Below are 12,363 nucleotides of genomic sequence, written 5' to 3'. Positions count from 1 at the left end.
CGCACTCACTTACATGGTCATTGATGCCTTTGTTGTCCTCGTACTTGGTCTCTATGTGGATGGAGAACTTGGGGAGGAAGGAGCACTGCAGGGGCAAGCAGAAGCCAGAGGAGGGTTAGACGGCTTCATCTCGTATGTGTGCAGTCTTTCATTTTGGTGTGAGCTCCTCACGTGACTTCGACATTTTTCCTCCATTTCCCCCCCCCTTCCCCCTCCTCTCTCCCGCCTCCCCTCTCATTCCCTCTCTCTTCCCCCCTTCTCTCTTACATTGACTTTTCATGTTAATTTCCAACATCATCCTTTTCGTGTTAATTGACGACATCGTACTATACGTGTGAAATATCATGCTCCCGCATCAAAAAGACATATCAGAGATTCAGGGAGCAATTGTGCATCATTTGACACGTGAATAGCAGTGGAATTCTATCAGCAGTGAAGCTAAATGATCCTTCCGAGGAGGCAAGGAAGAAGAATTGATGTGTCTTTATCAGCCCAGAGCACATGCTCAGCTGGGGCTACACAACTCATCACCATGGAGCTAGACCGAATATAGAACACACGTACGCGTGCACACACACACAAACACACACCGCCCACACGGGTGCAAAATAAATTCTTCCAACCCACACAAATTCACACTGAAACTATGTTCATTCACTCACACACACACACACACACACACACACACACACACACACACACACACAGTCTTTAAGCTGGAGCTATGGATTCACACTCACACACACACAGCTAGGGATTCCCACACACAAACACACATCCCTGCAGGGTCCATTTGCAGCACACTGTACTGCAGAAGCTTAACCTCGCACACCACATCCAAAACGACACTCGCAAAACCAAACAGGGACCCATATTAAACGAACCACCTTGGGCATGAACACACTCAAAGGAGCCCCAACGCGAGGCACCGTCACCCCTACAGCTAATCGAACCGAAACCGCCCGGACACATAGGCCGCGGACCAAGTGACACTTTTCTTTCCCTCCCACTGCGAGGCTGGAGGTATGGGCCTGGTTCTGATTGGTCGTGACGGGCAGTGCATCACAACCCAGTACGGCTCTCCTCGCAGCCCGGCGATTGACAGAGGGAATGGAGGAGATACTCACGGTGTACTCTGGAGGTCCAGGGCCAACAGGGACGAACAGGGGAGACAAAACACAACAGAGTTAGGGACACGCCGCTCAGACTCGGCTCCAGAATGAATTAAATGAGGGGGGGGGGGGGCTTTTTTTTTTTTTGCACAAGGGGGGCACGCATTTACAAAGCAGGTAGGCTATGAGAGTCAAAATAAGAGCAGACCTGCATATTCTGCAGGAAAGCGGAGCCACCTTGATATTTCATGTATAGCCAATGCCAGTATTTCTTATTTGTACTTCAACAAAACAATTTTTGGAGGGGGCGCAGCATTTCCTTGGGGCCGACCCTGCTGCCGCTGTCTCGGATCTACACCGCGGGGAACACCCACGAGAGAAACTGCGAGCAGAATACCCGTTTGGGTTCTGGTGACGGTGCAACTGTTCAAGCATGAACAGCTAAAGCTAAGACTGAGGCTAAAGCTAAGGCTAATACTGAGGCTAAGGCTAATACTGAGGCTAAGGCTAAGGCTGAGGCTAAGGCTGAGGCTAATTCTATGTTCTCAGTGTTTTAGCCATTAAGTAGATTAGATGGGGTAAGCCATGTGTGTCTCTGCTAGAGTTACGGTCGATAAGCGGTTGGGATTCTTTACTGGATGCACTGGCCCCATTAGCTGTGGCTGGCCTCAATGCATCCTGGCTCTCAAATAACACTTTGACCCGACCCAGGGCAGTCTCTGTGTGCGTCTGTGTGTGTGTGTGTCTGTGCGGGTGCCTGTGTGTGTAGAAGAAAAGGTGAGAGAGCAAATGTGAGTTGTGACACCAGCGAGAGAATATTCATGAGCTTGGGTCACAGAGAGAGTGTGTGCTCGTGTGTACTCACCTGTGATGGTATAGGGATAATAATTCCAAGCCTTTTCAGTTACGTAGAAAATTTTGGGCACCACTGCACGAGCCCAACTGGGCAATTTACTGAGAGAGAGATGTGGGATAGAGAGAGAGAGAGATGTGGGATAGAGAGAGAGAGAGATGTGGGAGAGAGAGAGAGAGAGAGAGAGAGAGAGATGTGGGAGAGAGAGAGAGAGAGAGATGTGGGAGAGAGAGAGAGAGAGAGATGTGGGAGAGAGAGAGAGAGAGAGATGTGGGAGAGAGAGAGAGAGAACTGATTAATTGATATCGTCATTATTGCTATCACCCTTTTAAAAAGATTGAAAGTCATTCCGTTCCTCTAGGTGAGTCTGCAACCTGCAGGGCCCTGTGAAAGAGATCAATGAGGAAATTAAGAATAGGATGAGAAAAACAAACAAACAAAAAAAAGCTACTTATTAGATTTGTAAGGCCTTGATGGGTTTCTATTACCATTTCACTTGAGAGGTTAACACTGCACACATGTTGTTGTGTACCCAGCAGTGAGTTGTGGAGATACTTAAACAGAGGATGAGAGAGAATAAACAATATTAGGTTCAGAGAATGCAACTCTCTCTAATCCAGTGTTCTTAGGTGTGTGTGTGTTCCTCTAAGTGTCTCTTCATGTCTACACAACAACAGCCTACATGCTTTCAGTTTGGGATCGTGTATGAATGATTGAATGGCTGTGCCATTGCTTCAAACACCAGTCCTAAACATCCCACTCCAACAGGGACCTGGGGACTGAAAGTGGGCAGAGTTAACATGCATGGACTCATTGGAAATGTGTTGCTAAAAGAACAGAGACATCTCTCATCTCTCTGGTGTGTGTGTGTGTGTGACCGTGTGAGAAAGAGAAATAAAGAGAGAGTGAGTAAAGGTGAGTGTGTCACCGAAGAAAAAAAACAAAAATCTTCAGAATTTCCACTTGATTGACAGGTGGACAACAGGGCGGGGGGGTGACTGGACCACTATATTGAGTGTGTGTGGGCGACGACAGCAGAAAATATCTGCAGAGCGCCAAAACAGCATTGTGCCACCAACGTGGCCAAGCTGACATTCACACGCATTCAAAAAAACAAGATGACTCCATCTGTTCACTTCTCTCCATCTTCCTCTCTTCTTTTAAACACCCCGTCCTGCCAATCTCGGGCGCTGGCACTCCCCAAAGTGCCAATCACGGCCGTGGGTGGAGGAATGGCGGCTCCCGCCCACCGGTTTTCACACCAAATGGGTTCGAGCCGGATTCGAAGAGGTTCGACAAAAAAAAGAGCCGTTCTCCTCCGTCCAGGGATTTGTCCTTCGCAAAGTTTAAAAAAGAGCTTAACTCAATCACGAAATCAACCAACCAGGGCTCATCGGTAATGAGCGTCATCGACAGAACGAGCCTCAAATCGATGTTTACGGTGAATTGCCGTCTGGTGATTTGTCGTGCCAGAGAGCTAGCAAGCTTGGCTGAATTTGTCAGTGGGTAATTGGGAGTCGGGATTCCAATTTCCCGGCCGTGTTGTTGGGTAAATCGGATTCTTGGACTCTGTCCCGTTACATTTAGTACTTTTTAGGTTTGGACGCCGCCTTGTAAAAGGGCTTTGCGTCTGGTTGATTAAACTTGCTCTTGTCTTACAGCTTAGGGTAGATCATCCAAATTGGTCTGTGTTTTTGGAGCCCCTCTTTCTAACCCAATTATGCGTTTACAGATTATATACATGCATAACTGGCTCGAGGACTATGTCATGCCAGCCAAGCGCCAGCCAAGTAGGCACAAGATAGAGTATTTCCTCTGGCAGGGTCAAAGCAAGGTCACTCTTCACAGCCCTCATCCAACTTGGAATTCCTATTCTGGCTGTGTGTGTTGTCACCATAACCTTTATCTGGAAGAGTAAGGCTTGCTTCAGTTTGCATTCAAGGTTAAGGGAAACTGGGAATTCAAGCACTCAATCAGAGCACCGTCTCGCTCTCCTCTAACTTACACCCCCCCTTTTTCCTATCCTCTCAACCTCTCTCGCCCTCCAGCACTCTCCTCTTCCGAGCGTCAGCGCATCTCCCTCCCTCCCAACTCCCCCGCCGTCTCCCACTCCCCTGCCTCCACCCGGGTCTTGTAGGAAGTCAGGAAGCCAGTCACCTGGCCGTCAGGGAGGGGGGAGGGGGGGGCACGGCAGCTGCTTCGTGTGAGGGGGGGTCTGTGAGGGCCAGCAGGGCGTCCATCTGCTGTAGTGCGCACAGAGGTGAGGGGAGGGGGGGGGCACACGCTGGGTCGACGGCAGGTTCTGGCCTATTTTGACGCCCCGCTGTTGCGCTTCACCCTAACGACACGCCTCGCCTTCGCCGCGTGTTCCCCTGTGTGACCTGCCTGGGAGATACAAGCTACTCTGTGTGTGTGTGTGTGTGTGGTGGCGGGGGCGGGGGGGGGTCAGTGTTTGTGTGCCGTCTTCGCTTCCCACACGTCGATGTGATAACTTTGGACAGTTTTCAAAATTGGGAAGGAGAGCTGGGGTCCTTACCATGCTTATGTTTTAATCGTGGATCCAGGCGCCTTGCAAGAGCCGTGACAGCGTTTGACGTGATCATGTGGTGAGGCAGGGGGAGGTCATGGGGTGGACGGTGAGGATGAGCCCCAGGCTAACTCGTCTCCAAAAGCACCCCTGAGCTCCAGGCCTGTCTCAATGATCCTGGGGCTCTCGCTCACGATTTTACCCTTGTTTCATTTTGTGTTTTCTATTGTGTCTCTCTCTCTTCTTTCTCTCTGCCTCTCTCTCCCCTCGCTCTAAACCTTTGTTTCTCCCTCCCACTCTCTCTCTTCTATTGTTTCCCAATCCTCCTCCTCCGCTCCCTCCCGCTCTTTACCTCCCCACAGCAAACAGCTAGAAGGCGCTTTCGCGTTTCTCTGTGATCCTTCCCTTCATTCCCCTGCTTCACCACCTACCTGAATGGATTTTCACCTCTCTCCTGCTCTCTCTCCTGCTCTCTCTTTCCTGCTCTCTCTCTCTCTCTCTCTCTCTCTCTCTCTCTCTCGCTCTCTCTCTCCCGCTCTCTCTCTCCCGCTCTCTCTCTCCCGCTCTCTCTCTCCCGCTCTCTCTCTCCCTCTCTCTCTCTCTCTCTCTCTCTCTCTCTCTCTCTCTCTCTCTCTCTCTCTCTCTCTCTCTCTCTCTCTCTCTCTCTCTCTCTCTCTCTCTCTCTCTCTCTCTCTCTCTCTCTCTCTCTCTCTCTCTCTCTCTCTCTCTCTCTCTCTCTCTCTCTCTCTCTCTCTCTCTCTCTCTCTCTCTCTCTCTCTCCTGCTCTCTCTCCTGCTCTCTCTCCTGCTCTCTCTCTCTCTCCTGCTCTCTCTCCTGCTCTCTATCCTGCTCTCTCTCCTGCTCTCTCTGCTGCTCTCTCTCTCTCCTGCTCTCTACACTGTACCTTCCTCCCTCCCTCCCTGAAGTTTGAGCCATGGCGTAGGGCAGAGTTGTGCTGAGTCAGCACCATTACGTTCCAGGGACCCTGATCGCTGACACAGGTGTTTCTGCTGGAATGAATAGCCTGTGTCTCCTCTCTCTCTCTCTCTCTCTCTCTCTCTTTCCATCTTGCCTAATTGGGATGTTTTTGTCCTTGGATGTTTACCAATGCATGGGGAGACATTGTATACACACACACACACGTGGTGGACTTGCATGGAGTAAGACCCAGCTATGGAGGGCTGACAACTCGTCCTTTGTGTTCCTTTCCAAAGCTTGGTTTCTTTGTGTTATGCTTTCCACACAGGTGGGTAATTAAGGAAAAAAAAGGCTCGGTCGAGGCTGGACTGTGACAGGCGGTTTGACATCAACCTTGCGGGCCGTCACGATACAAATGAAGGCGTTGGTATAACGAACCCTGAAAACATCACACATAAACTATCCCCCCCTCGCCCCTCCCTAAAATGTCTACAAATCAGCAACTAGGGCAACAAACAAGTAAGCAAAGTATATTTAAATGAACACAAATGGTACAGATACACATAAGGGCTGCCAGAGGTCAAACGGAAGGCTGGAGGTCAGGAGCCTACGGGGCCCACTCACCTGTTGAGGTAGACGCGTTTCTCGGTGAACTGGCCCTGGCCGTGGTTGGGGTCCTCAAAGGGCTCGTTCTGCACCACCTCCACCCCCTCGCCGCGGTCACTCTGCTCGTGGCTGTGCTTGCTGATCATGTACAGCTGACCAATCCTGTACTGGGAGACACAGAGGGAACACAGGGGGTTAGATGCGACCGCGACAGGGGCAGACACGGATAAACCCGACTGGAATGGGGGGGGGGGGGGGGGGGGTCGAGGGTTATGGATTCATCGGCGCATCGTTTTCGAAAGTTAGGAGTTGTCGTATAATCCAATGAAAGTGGGTTCTAAAGGGCCAGCAATCACCACAATTTGGTTTGAGGTCTCCTCAAAGTCTTTGGTGATTAAGATAGCTTTATCAGTGAGCCATAAAATGAGTCGTTAAGCACTACAGAGCCACGCAGACTGACTGATATCGGACTAGAAAGTACTGACCGAAACCACAGAAGAAGAAGGGAGGGCATAAAGGGTGAGGGGATGGGGCGGCCGACAGGATGCACTTGAAGAAGAGGGAGCTACGAGGCCAAAAGAAGAAGGGTGCAGACTGAGAAAGAGGCTGGCGAGGGGCTGGCGAGGGGCTGGCGAGAGAGAGGTGGAGCGAGGGAAAGGAGGAGTGTACAGTATAGTAAATGGACGAAGATAGTATTTAAAATACGAGGGAGGGGGAGAGAGAGGTGCAGAGGACAAGCTGCAATGAAGCGGAGTGACGCTAATCCTCTTATCCCTCGCCGGCTGTGAACGAGTGAAGCCCTCTTTCTCCCCGCTGAGTCATTCTGCATCCCTCCCTCCTCTCATCCTCCGCACATGACCCACCAGTAACGGAGAGGGGGAGTGGGGCTGGCGCAACAAGGAAATGCAGCGCTTATCTTCCTCCCCCCTTCCATGAGCTCATGAAACAGACTGCTAGACAGACAGACAGACAGAGACAGAGCATAGTTAAATGACCCAACTCAATGATCCTGAGGCATCACAAGTGCACACCACCCTCCATTCTGTGTCCTCCACGATAAGTTTGCTTCCAAACCCTTATAAAAAAAAAAAGGGCAACTGCACCAGAATGCGTCTTCCAGCCATGTTGCTTATGAGTCCTCCCTGGACTGTGGAGCAAGTTAGCGGGGGTGTGGGTGTCAAAAAAAGGGCACCTCAGCAGGAAAAAAAAAGAAGCCCCCCAGGAAACAAGCTTGAGCAGCACATTGCAGCATGGGGACAATCAATTATTAACGTCGCCAACTGTGCTGCCCCTGCCCATCGCCCTGGCGCCCTGGCGCGGGAGAGACTTGTCCCTGTCACATCGACTCTGCAAAGCCATGCCGGGCCAAGAACGTCCCCAAGGGCCGACACCTCCGGGGCTGAACCAATCCCGTGCTTGCCGCCTAAACAGGAAGTGACAGGCTGGAGGCACGGCGGCCATCTTGAGCGCGGGGACGTTGGAGAGTCTTAATGGAGGCACACTTCGGTGCGCTGAGTAGATACCGTGGTTACGAGTGTGTTTGTACGTCGTCGGTTCTATTGAACTGTATTTATTTAATGTGCAAGGCCTGGTGATGTACGAGCTGCGGAACGTTCCGGGGACCAAACATATTCAAACGTAACCTCGATGTGGAGCCCGTCGCTTTCGCCCTTGAGTCTGTCCGTGCCTTGACTGTGATGCTAATCGACTTCATCAGGCCATGAGAAAAATGATGTCGACCAGACACAACAGCGGCGTTACATCATCCCTCCTCTTCCCGGGTGTTACTCAGACGACCCCTCCCTCCCCCTCCCCCCTGCCCCCCGGCCCCCCGGTAGTGTCTCCTCCATTAATAGAAGCTCTCCTCTCATTGAAGCACCTCCCCTCGAAAGCAGAGGTGTCGTGTCTAAAAACAACCGTCTCGCCGAACGAGGCTCGGGTTAAAGTGGAGGTAAATAATGCAAGCTCTCCCCCCTCTCTCTCTCTTTCACTCCCCCCCCCCCCTCTCCTTCTCGCCCGCCGCCAAGGAGAAAAGGGATGAGAGGGGGCGGATAGAGCGGGTGGACGAGTGGAGGACTGGTTGAGAGGGGAATTAGTAATGGAGGAACCGGGGGGGGGGGGGGGAGGAGGGATGAATGAGATGGTTAGTAGAGGGCGTCTGATTGGCTGAGCAGCAGCTGTGGAAAGTGGGGCGAGGGCGCTCGGCGGTGCCGCCTTTAGACGTCTGCGTTTAGGGTCGTCTCTTCAGGTTCACTCAGGAGCCCCGGAGGCAAGGCGGCCGTTAAAGGGCAGATAAGTACATTGTGAGTGCTCACTACGCCGGACGCTGTACGGACGCTACTGCCCAGACGCTACTGCACAGACAACTCGTTAAAATACAGACAGGGTCCCAGGGGAAATTAACATGTGACCCGTGAACTACGGAAATTAGGCCTCTCCACATTCCGGGTGCTTCACAACACGTGATCAATCTAGCGCCAGCCGTTTGGATAACACCTTTTCATGTGGTCTATTCCAGTAAACAGATACTAGTAAGAGATCTGGAATTGAAATCTGGGTATCGACCAAACACCCTAGATTTGTTGACTGCTTTGCGGCATCTTGACTGTCTTTCATCAAGGCGACAGTAATCATTCATTGGCACTTGCAGATGAGAATCCAAACATAAATTGTATGCAATATGGGTCTGATGACAATGCAATACAGGGATCGAGTCATTAGTTATGCCAAACGCACACCAGCCGTATCAACACATCAACAGTTTGATCAATGTTCGATCGATACAATTAGAGGTCATGACCTGAGGGCAATAAGGCAGCACTACGCCCAGCAGGACTGACTTTTAGTTTAGTTTGAGCTATGTGTGATACAGTAAAGTGCAACATCTTTACAAATATGTCCTATGTTGTAGCCAGGCAAGACTCCAGGCCCCTCAAAAAGAAGCCACTTCAAACTGTAGGCTATACAATTCTCTTTGATCGTGCTCCATTAAATGCTAAGGTCCCACGCTGCAGGTAGGCTAACTTAACCACTCTCTGCCCCGGAGCAGACACTTCTTTTAGCCACCCACGAGACCCCTGAGCCGACACGCCTGTCAGCCAGTCCAAGGTCTGGCCAGAGAAATTACATGAATAAACAGCAGTAGCATTAAGTTGCGACAGATCAATAGCGGTCTATTGAAATTCGCCCTGCGCGCTTGCGGTCGATAGCGGCTACTGCCCGGTCCAAGAAGAACAAGTGAGTCGAAGGGAGGAGGGAGTTGTGGTGGAAGGAGGAGGGTGGATTTACGGCTGGACTAGAGGCATGTATATTACAGTGCTGCTGCAGGCTCTGCGTCCATCTATCCGCATTGGTTGGTCGTCGGGGGAATTCGAAGGGCAGAGCATATGGTGATAAAAGCATTGAAGTAAGTAAGGGAGGGTGAAACTGAAGAGTCCCGAGATAATCTCCCTCGTTATTTCAACGTTATTCGAACGTGGTTCATTAAGCACACGAACGCTCTCTGTGTTGAATGCGCGAACGGAGCACCGGCGACTGCTCGATGCGTTTAATTGGCTGTGGAAATGGACGCTTGGCCGAGAGCCAAGATCTCGCCCGCTCACAACCCGTCTAAACAACTGAGGTTAGAAAAGTCAACATGACTGCGATTTATGATACAGATGATGAGAAAAATTACATGCTCTGAATGTTGTTCGGCTCATCAACTGGCAGCTGCTGATGTTACAGCTCAACTCCCTACCCTGACATTACAATCAACGATCAAAAGTTTGCAGGGTGTCCCAATTAAAAAAACAAAACGATTGAGCCTTCAAAAACAAGCTGAATATCCCTCTGGCTTTGGGTCTGTCTATCGGTGCTGAAAGTCATCAATGGAATAAAAGGTGGATACAAAAAATAAAAAAAACACATGCTCAATTATCAAGAGCCACCCACACCAACGTGTGCATTTCCCATCATTGTGCTGTAATTGCTATGCTAATCACACTGCTCGTTGGCATCGGCTGCACATTCAGGTGAGCTCCATGGCAACTCAAGGGGGAGTCCATTATCGCAAAGTCTGGCTTCACATGTCGAAAACGCCTCTTGAATTAATAGTTCACTATTATAGTGAACACCATAAGGTAACCCCCCCCCCCCCTCTCTCTCTCTATTTCTCCATCGTGAATTGGTAATTTTAGGACTAATCTCAAAACTAGGCACTGTTAGTTTGAAGTACTCTGAGAATCAGTCTCAGGAGAAGATGCAGGAGCTGGGTGGCTGTGCATGTGTGCTTATTGAGTTAGCCAACCGGCTGCCATGTTAAATGATGGCTTACACCTGAAGGCTTTCCTTGAAGTTTCCCATCGACTTGCTCACAACACACATTCCGCCAAGAAGAGTTAGGAAATTGTATGTGGAAAAACTTGTTGTTACCACAATTGACCTGACAGTCTCAAAATAATGGTCGGGCATTGCATATACTGTACCAAAAGGCTGAAGAGAGAACTGGTACAAACCAACAATGGAAACACACTTCAGTAAGCGAGTAAAACAAACATTCAGTTCATCCTATTTACTTTACCCCTCTCAAACCCCTAACAGCAAAAAATTAGCATCGCCCATTGATAGACTGACGCATTAACTAAACCATAATGGAAGACACCATTGTTCCAGAGCAGGGGGTAGGAGGAGCCACACGGCTAGGATCAGATAGTGTGTACCTGCGCGGCAAACAAAAGGCATGGAGAGAGCGTAGTGTGCAGCTGGCCCAGGGGAGATCGGACTGGCTTAATGGGAGGTGTGATTGATACAAGTGCCTCAGGGATACACACTGCTATATGGTCTGGGCTCACCCACTGCAAGAGAGGCGAAAACACACACACACACTTTTAATATTAATGGGTACCATCGTATAATTGATCTCTTACAATAAAGTTACACACAAGTACAAATACAGACACACACACACACAGGGACACCCCCCCCCCCCACCTATTGCTGACAACTGTGGCATCTTCGTCTCCATCGAATGTACACGATTCCCCGCAGAGCATGGCTAAAATGACACTGCTAGCTTACCTTACTCTATCCACAAAGGGACATGCAGTACAAGTATCCATACACAAACACACTTGTACACAGATATATTTACACGCACGCACGCACGCAACCCTCTAGACACACACACATAGGCCCCCCCAACCACACACACACCTTGCCCCCAGATACTGCTGCCTCAGCTCTGGGGCCCATCACGCTGCCACATCTCCATCCACTCCAGCCGCCAACATACCCCACACGCTTCTCCAGTGATGTGCACATTTAATCAACTGTGGGAGGGCTGCAGTCGTGCTCTCCCAAGATAAGATTATCCCTGTGGGCGGAGTGAGTCAATAGGTGACGGGAGTGTAATTAGTGTGTGTGTGTGTGTGTGTGTGTGTGTGTGTGTGTGTGTGTGTGTGTGTGCGCGCGCGTGTGTGTGTCAGAATGTGTGTGTTGATGTTTGTATGGGTAGGGGGAAATGGATGAGCAGTGCCGAATGAGATAACCTTTCTGCAGGGGCTTTGCACCCCGTGAAAGAGTGGGGTGGAGGCTAGAGATCCGCTGAACGAGGCTGAGGAGAGGGAGAGGAGAGGACAGTAGAGATGGTGGAGTGGCGTCATCGAGAGGGGGAGGACCGCTGGGGCTGCCAGGGCTGTGAAACCAACATGAATTAATAATAGAATGACTTAATGGGCTTTTTGTCTCCTTTTACCCAGCCAGCGCAGGTAAAGCAGGTATGAGGCCGGTATGAGGCTGGTATAAAGGTAATATAAAGCAGGAATGATGCAGGTATAAAGCTGGTATGAGGCTGGTATAAAGGTAATATAAAACAGGAATGATGCAGGTATAAAGCTGGTATGAGGCCGGTATGAGGCTGGTATAAAGGTAATATAAAGCAGGAATGATGCAGGTATAAAGCTGGTATGAGGCTGGTATAAAGGTAATATAAAGCAGGAATGATGCAGGTATAAAGCTGGTATGAGGCCGGTATGAGGCTGGTATAAAGGTAATATAAAGCAGGAATGATGCAGGTATAAAGCTGGTATGAGGCTGGTATAAAGGTAATATAAAGCAGGAATGATGCAGGTATAAAGCTGGTATGAGGCTGGTATGAGGCCGGTATGAGGCTGGTATAAAGGTAATATAAAGCAGGAATGATGCAGGTATAAAGCTGGTATGAGGCTGGTATAAAGCTGGTATGAGGCCGGTATGAGGCTGGTATAAAGGTAATATAAAGCAGGAATGATGCAGGTATAAAGCTGGTATGAGGCTGGTATAAAGGTAATATAAAGCAGGTATGAGGCTGGTATAAAGCTGGTATGAGG

At 50.0% G+C, this 12,363-nt stretch overlaps 1 protein-coding gene across 1 annotated transcript in view; it reads right to left on the bottom strand.

The window, feature by feature from the left end:
• The window catches only part of LOC146237670 (cytoplasmic phosphatidylinositol transfer protein 1-like), a 46,329-nt gene that overhangs the window by 6,844 nt on the left and 27,122 nt on the right, over positions 1-12,363 (bottom strand). Inside the window, exons 2-4 of the mRNA XM_084685145.1 lie at positions 6,035-6,183; positions 1,967-2,066; positions 14-85 (exon numbers count right to left, since the gene is read on the bottom strand). Of these exons, the coding sequence (XP_084541271.1) occupies positions 14-85; positions 1,967-2,066; positions 6,035-6,183 (321 nt within the window). The remainder of the gene's footprint in view (positions 1-13; positions 86-1,966; positions 2,067-6,034; positions 6,184-12,363) is intronic.

Source organism: Hypomesus nipponensis, chromosome 21 (genome assembly GCF_054491055.1).
Source record: "Hypomesus nipponensis isolate SF chromosome 21, ASM5449105v1, whole genome shotgun sequence".
NCBI lineage: Eukaryota > Metazoa > Chordata > Actinopteri > Osmeriformes > Osmeridae > Hypomesus > Hypomesus nipponensis.
The sequence above is the reverse complement of the archived record's forward strand: the minus strand, read 5'-3'. Positions and strand labels throughout refer to the sequence as shown.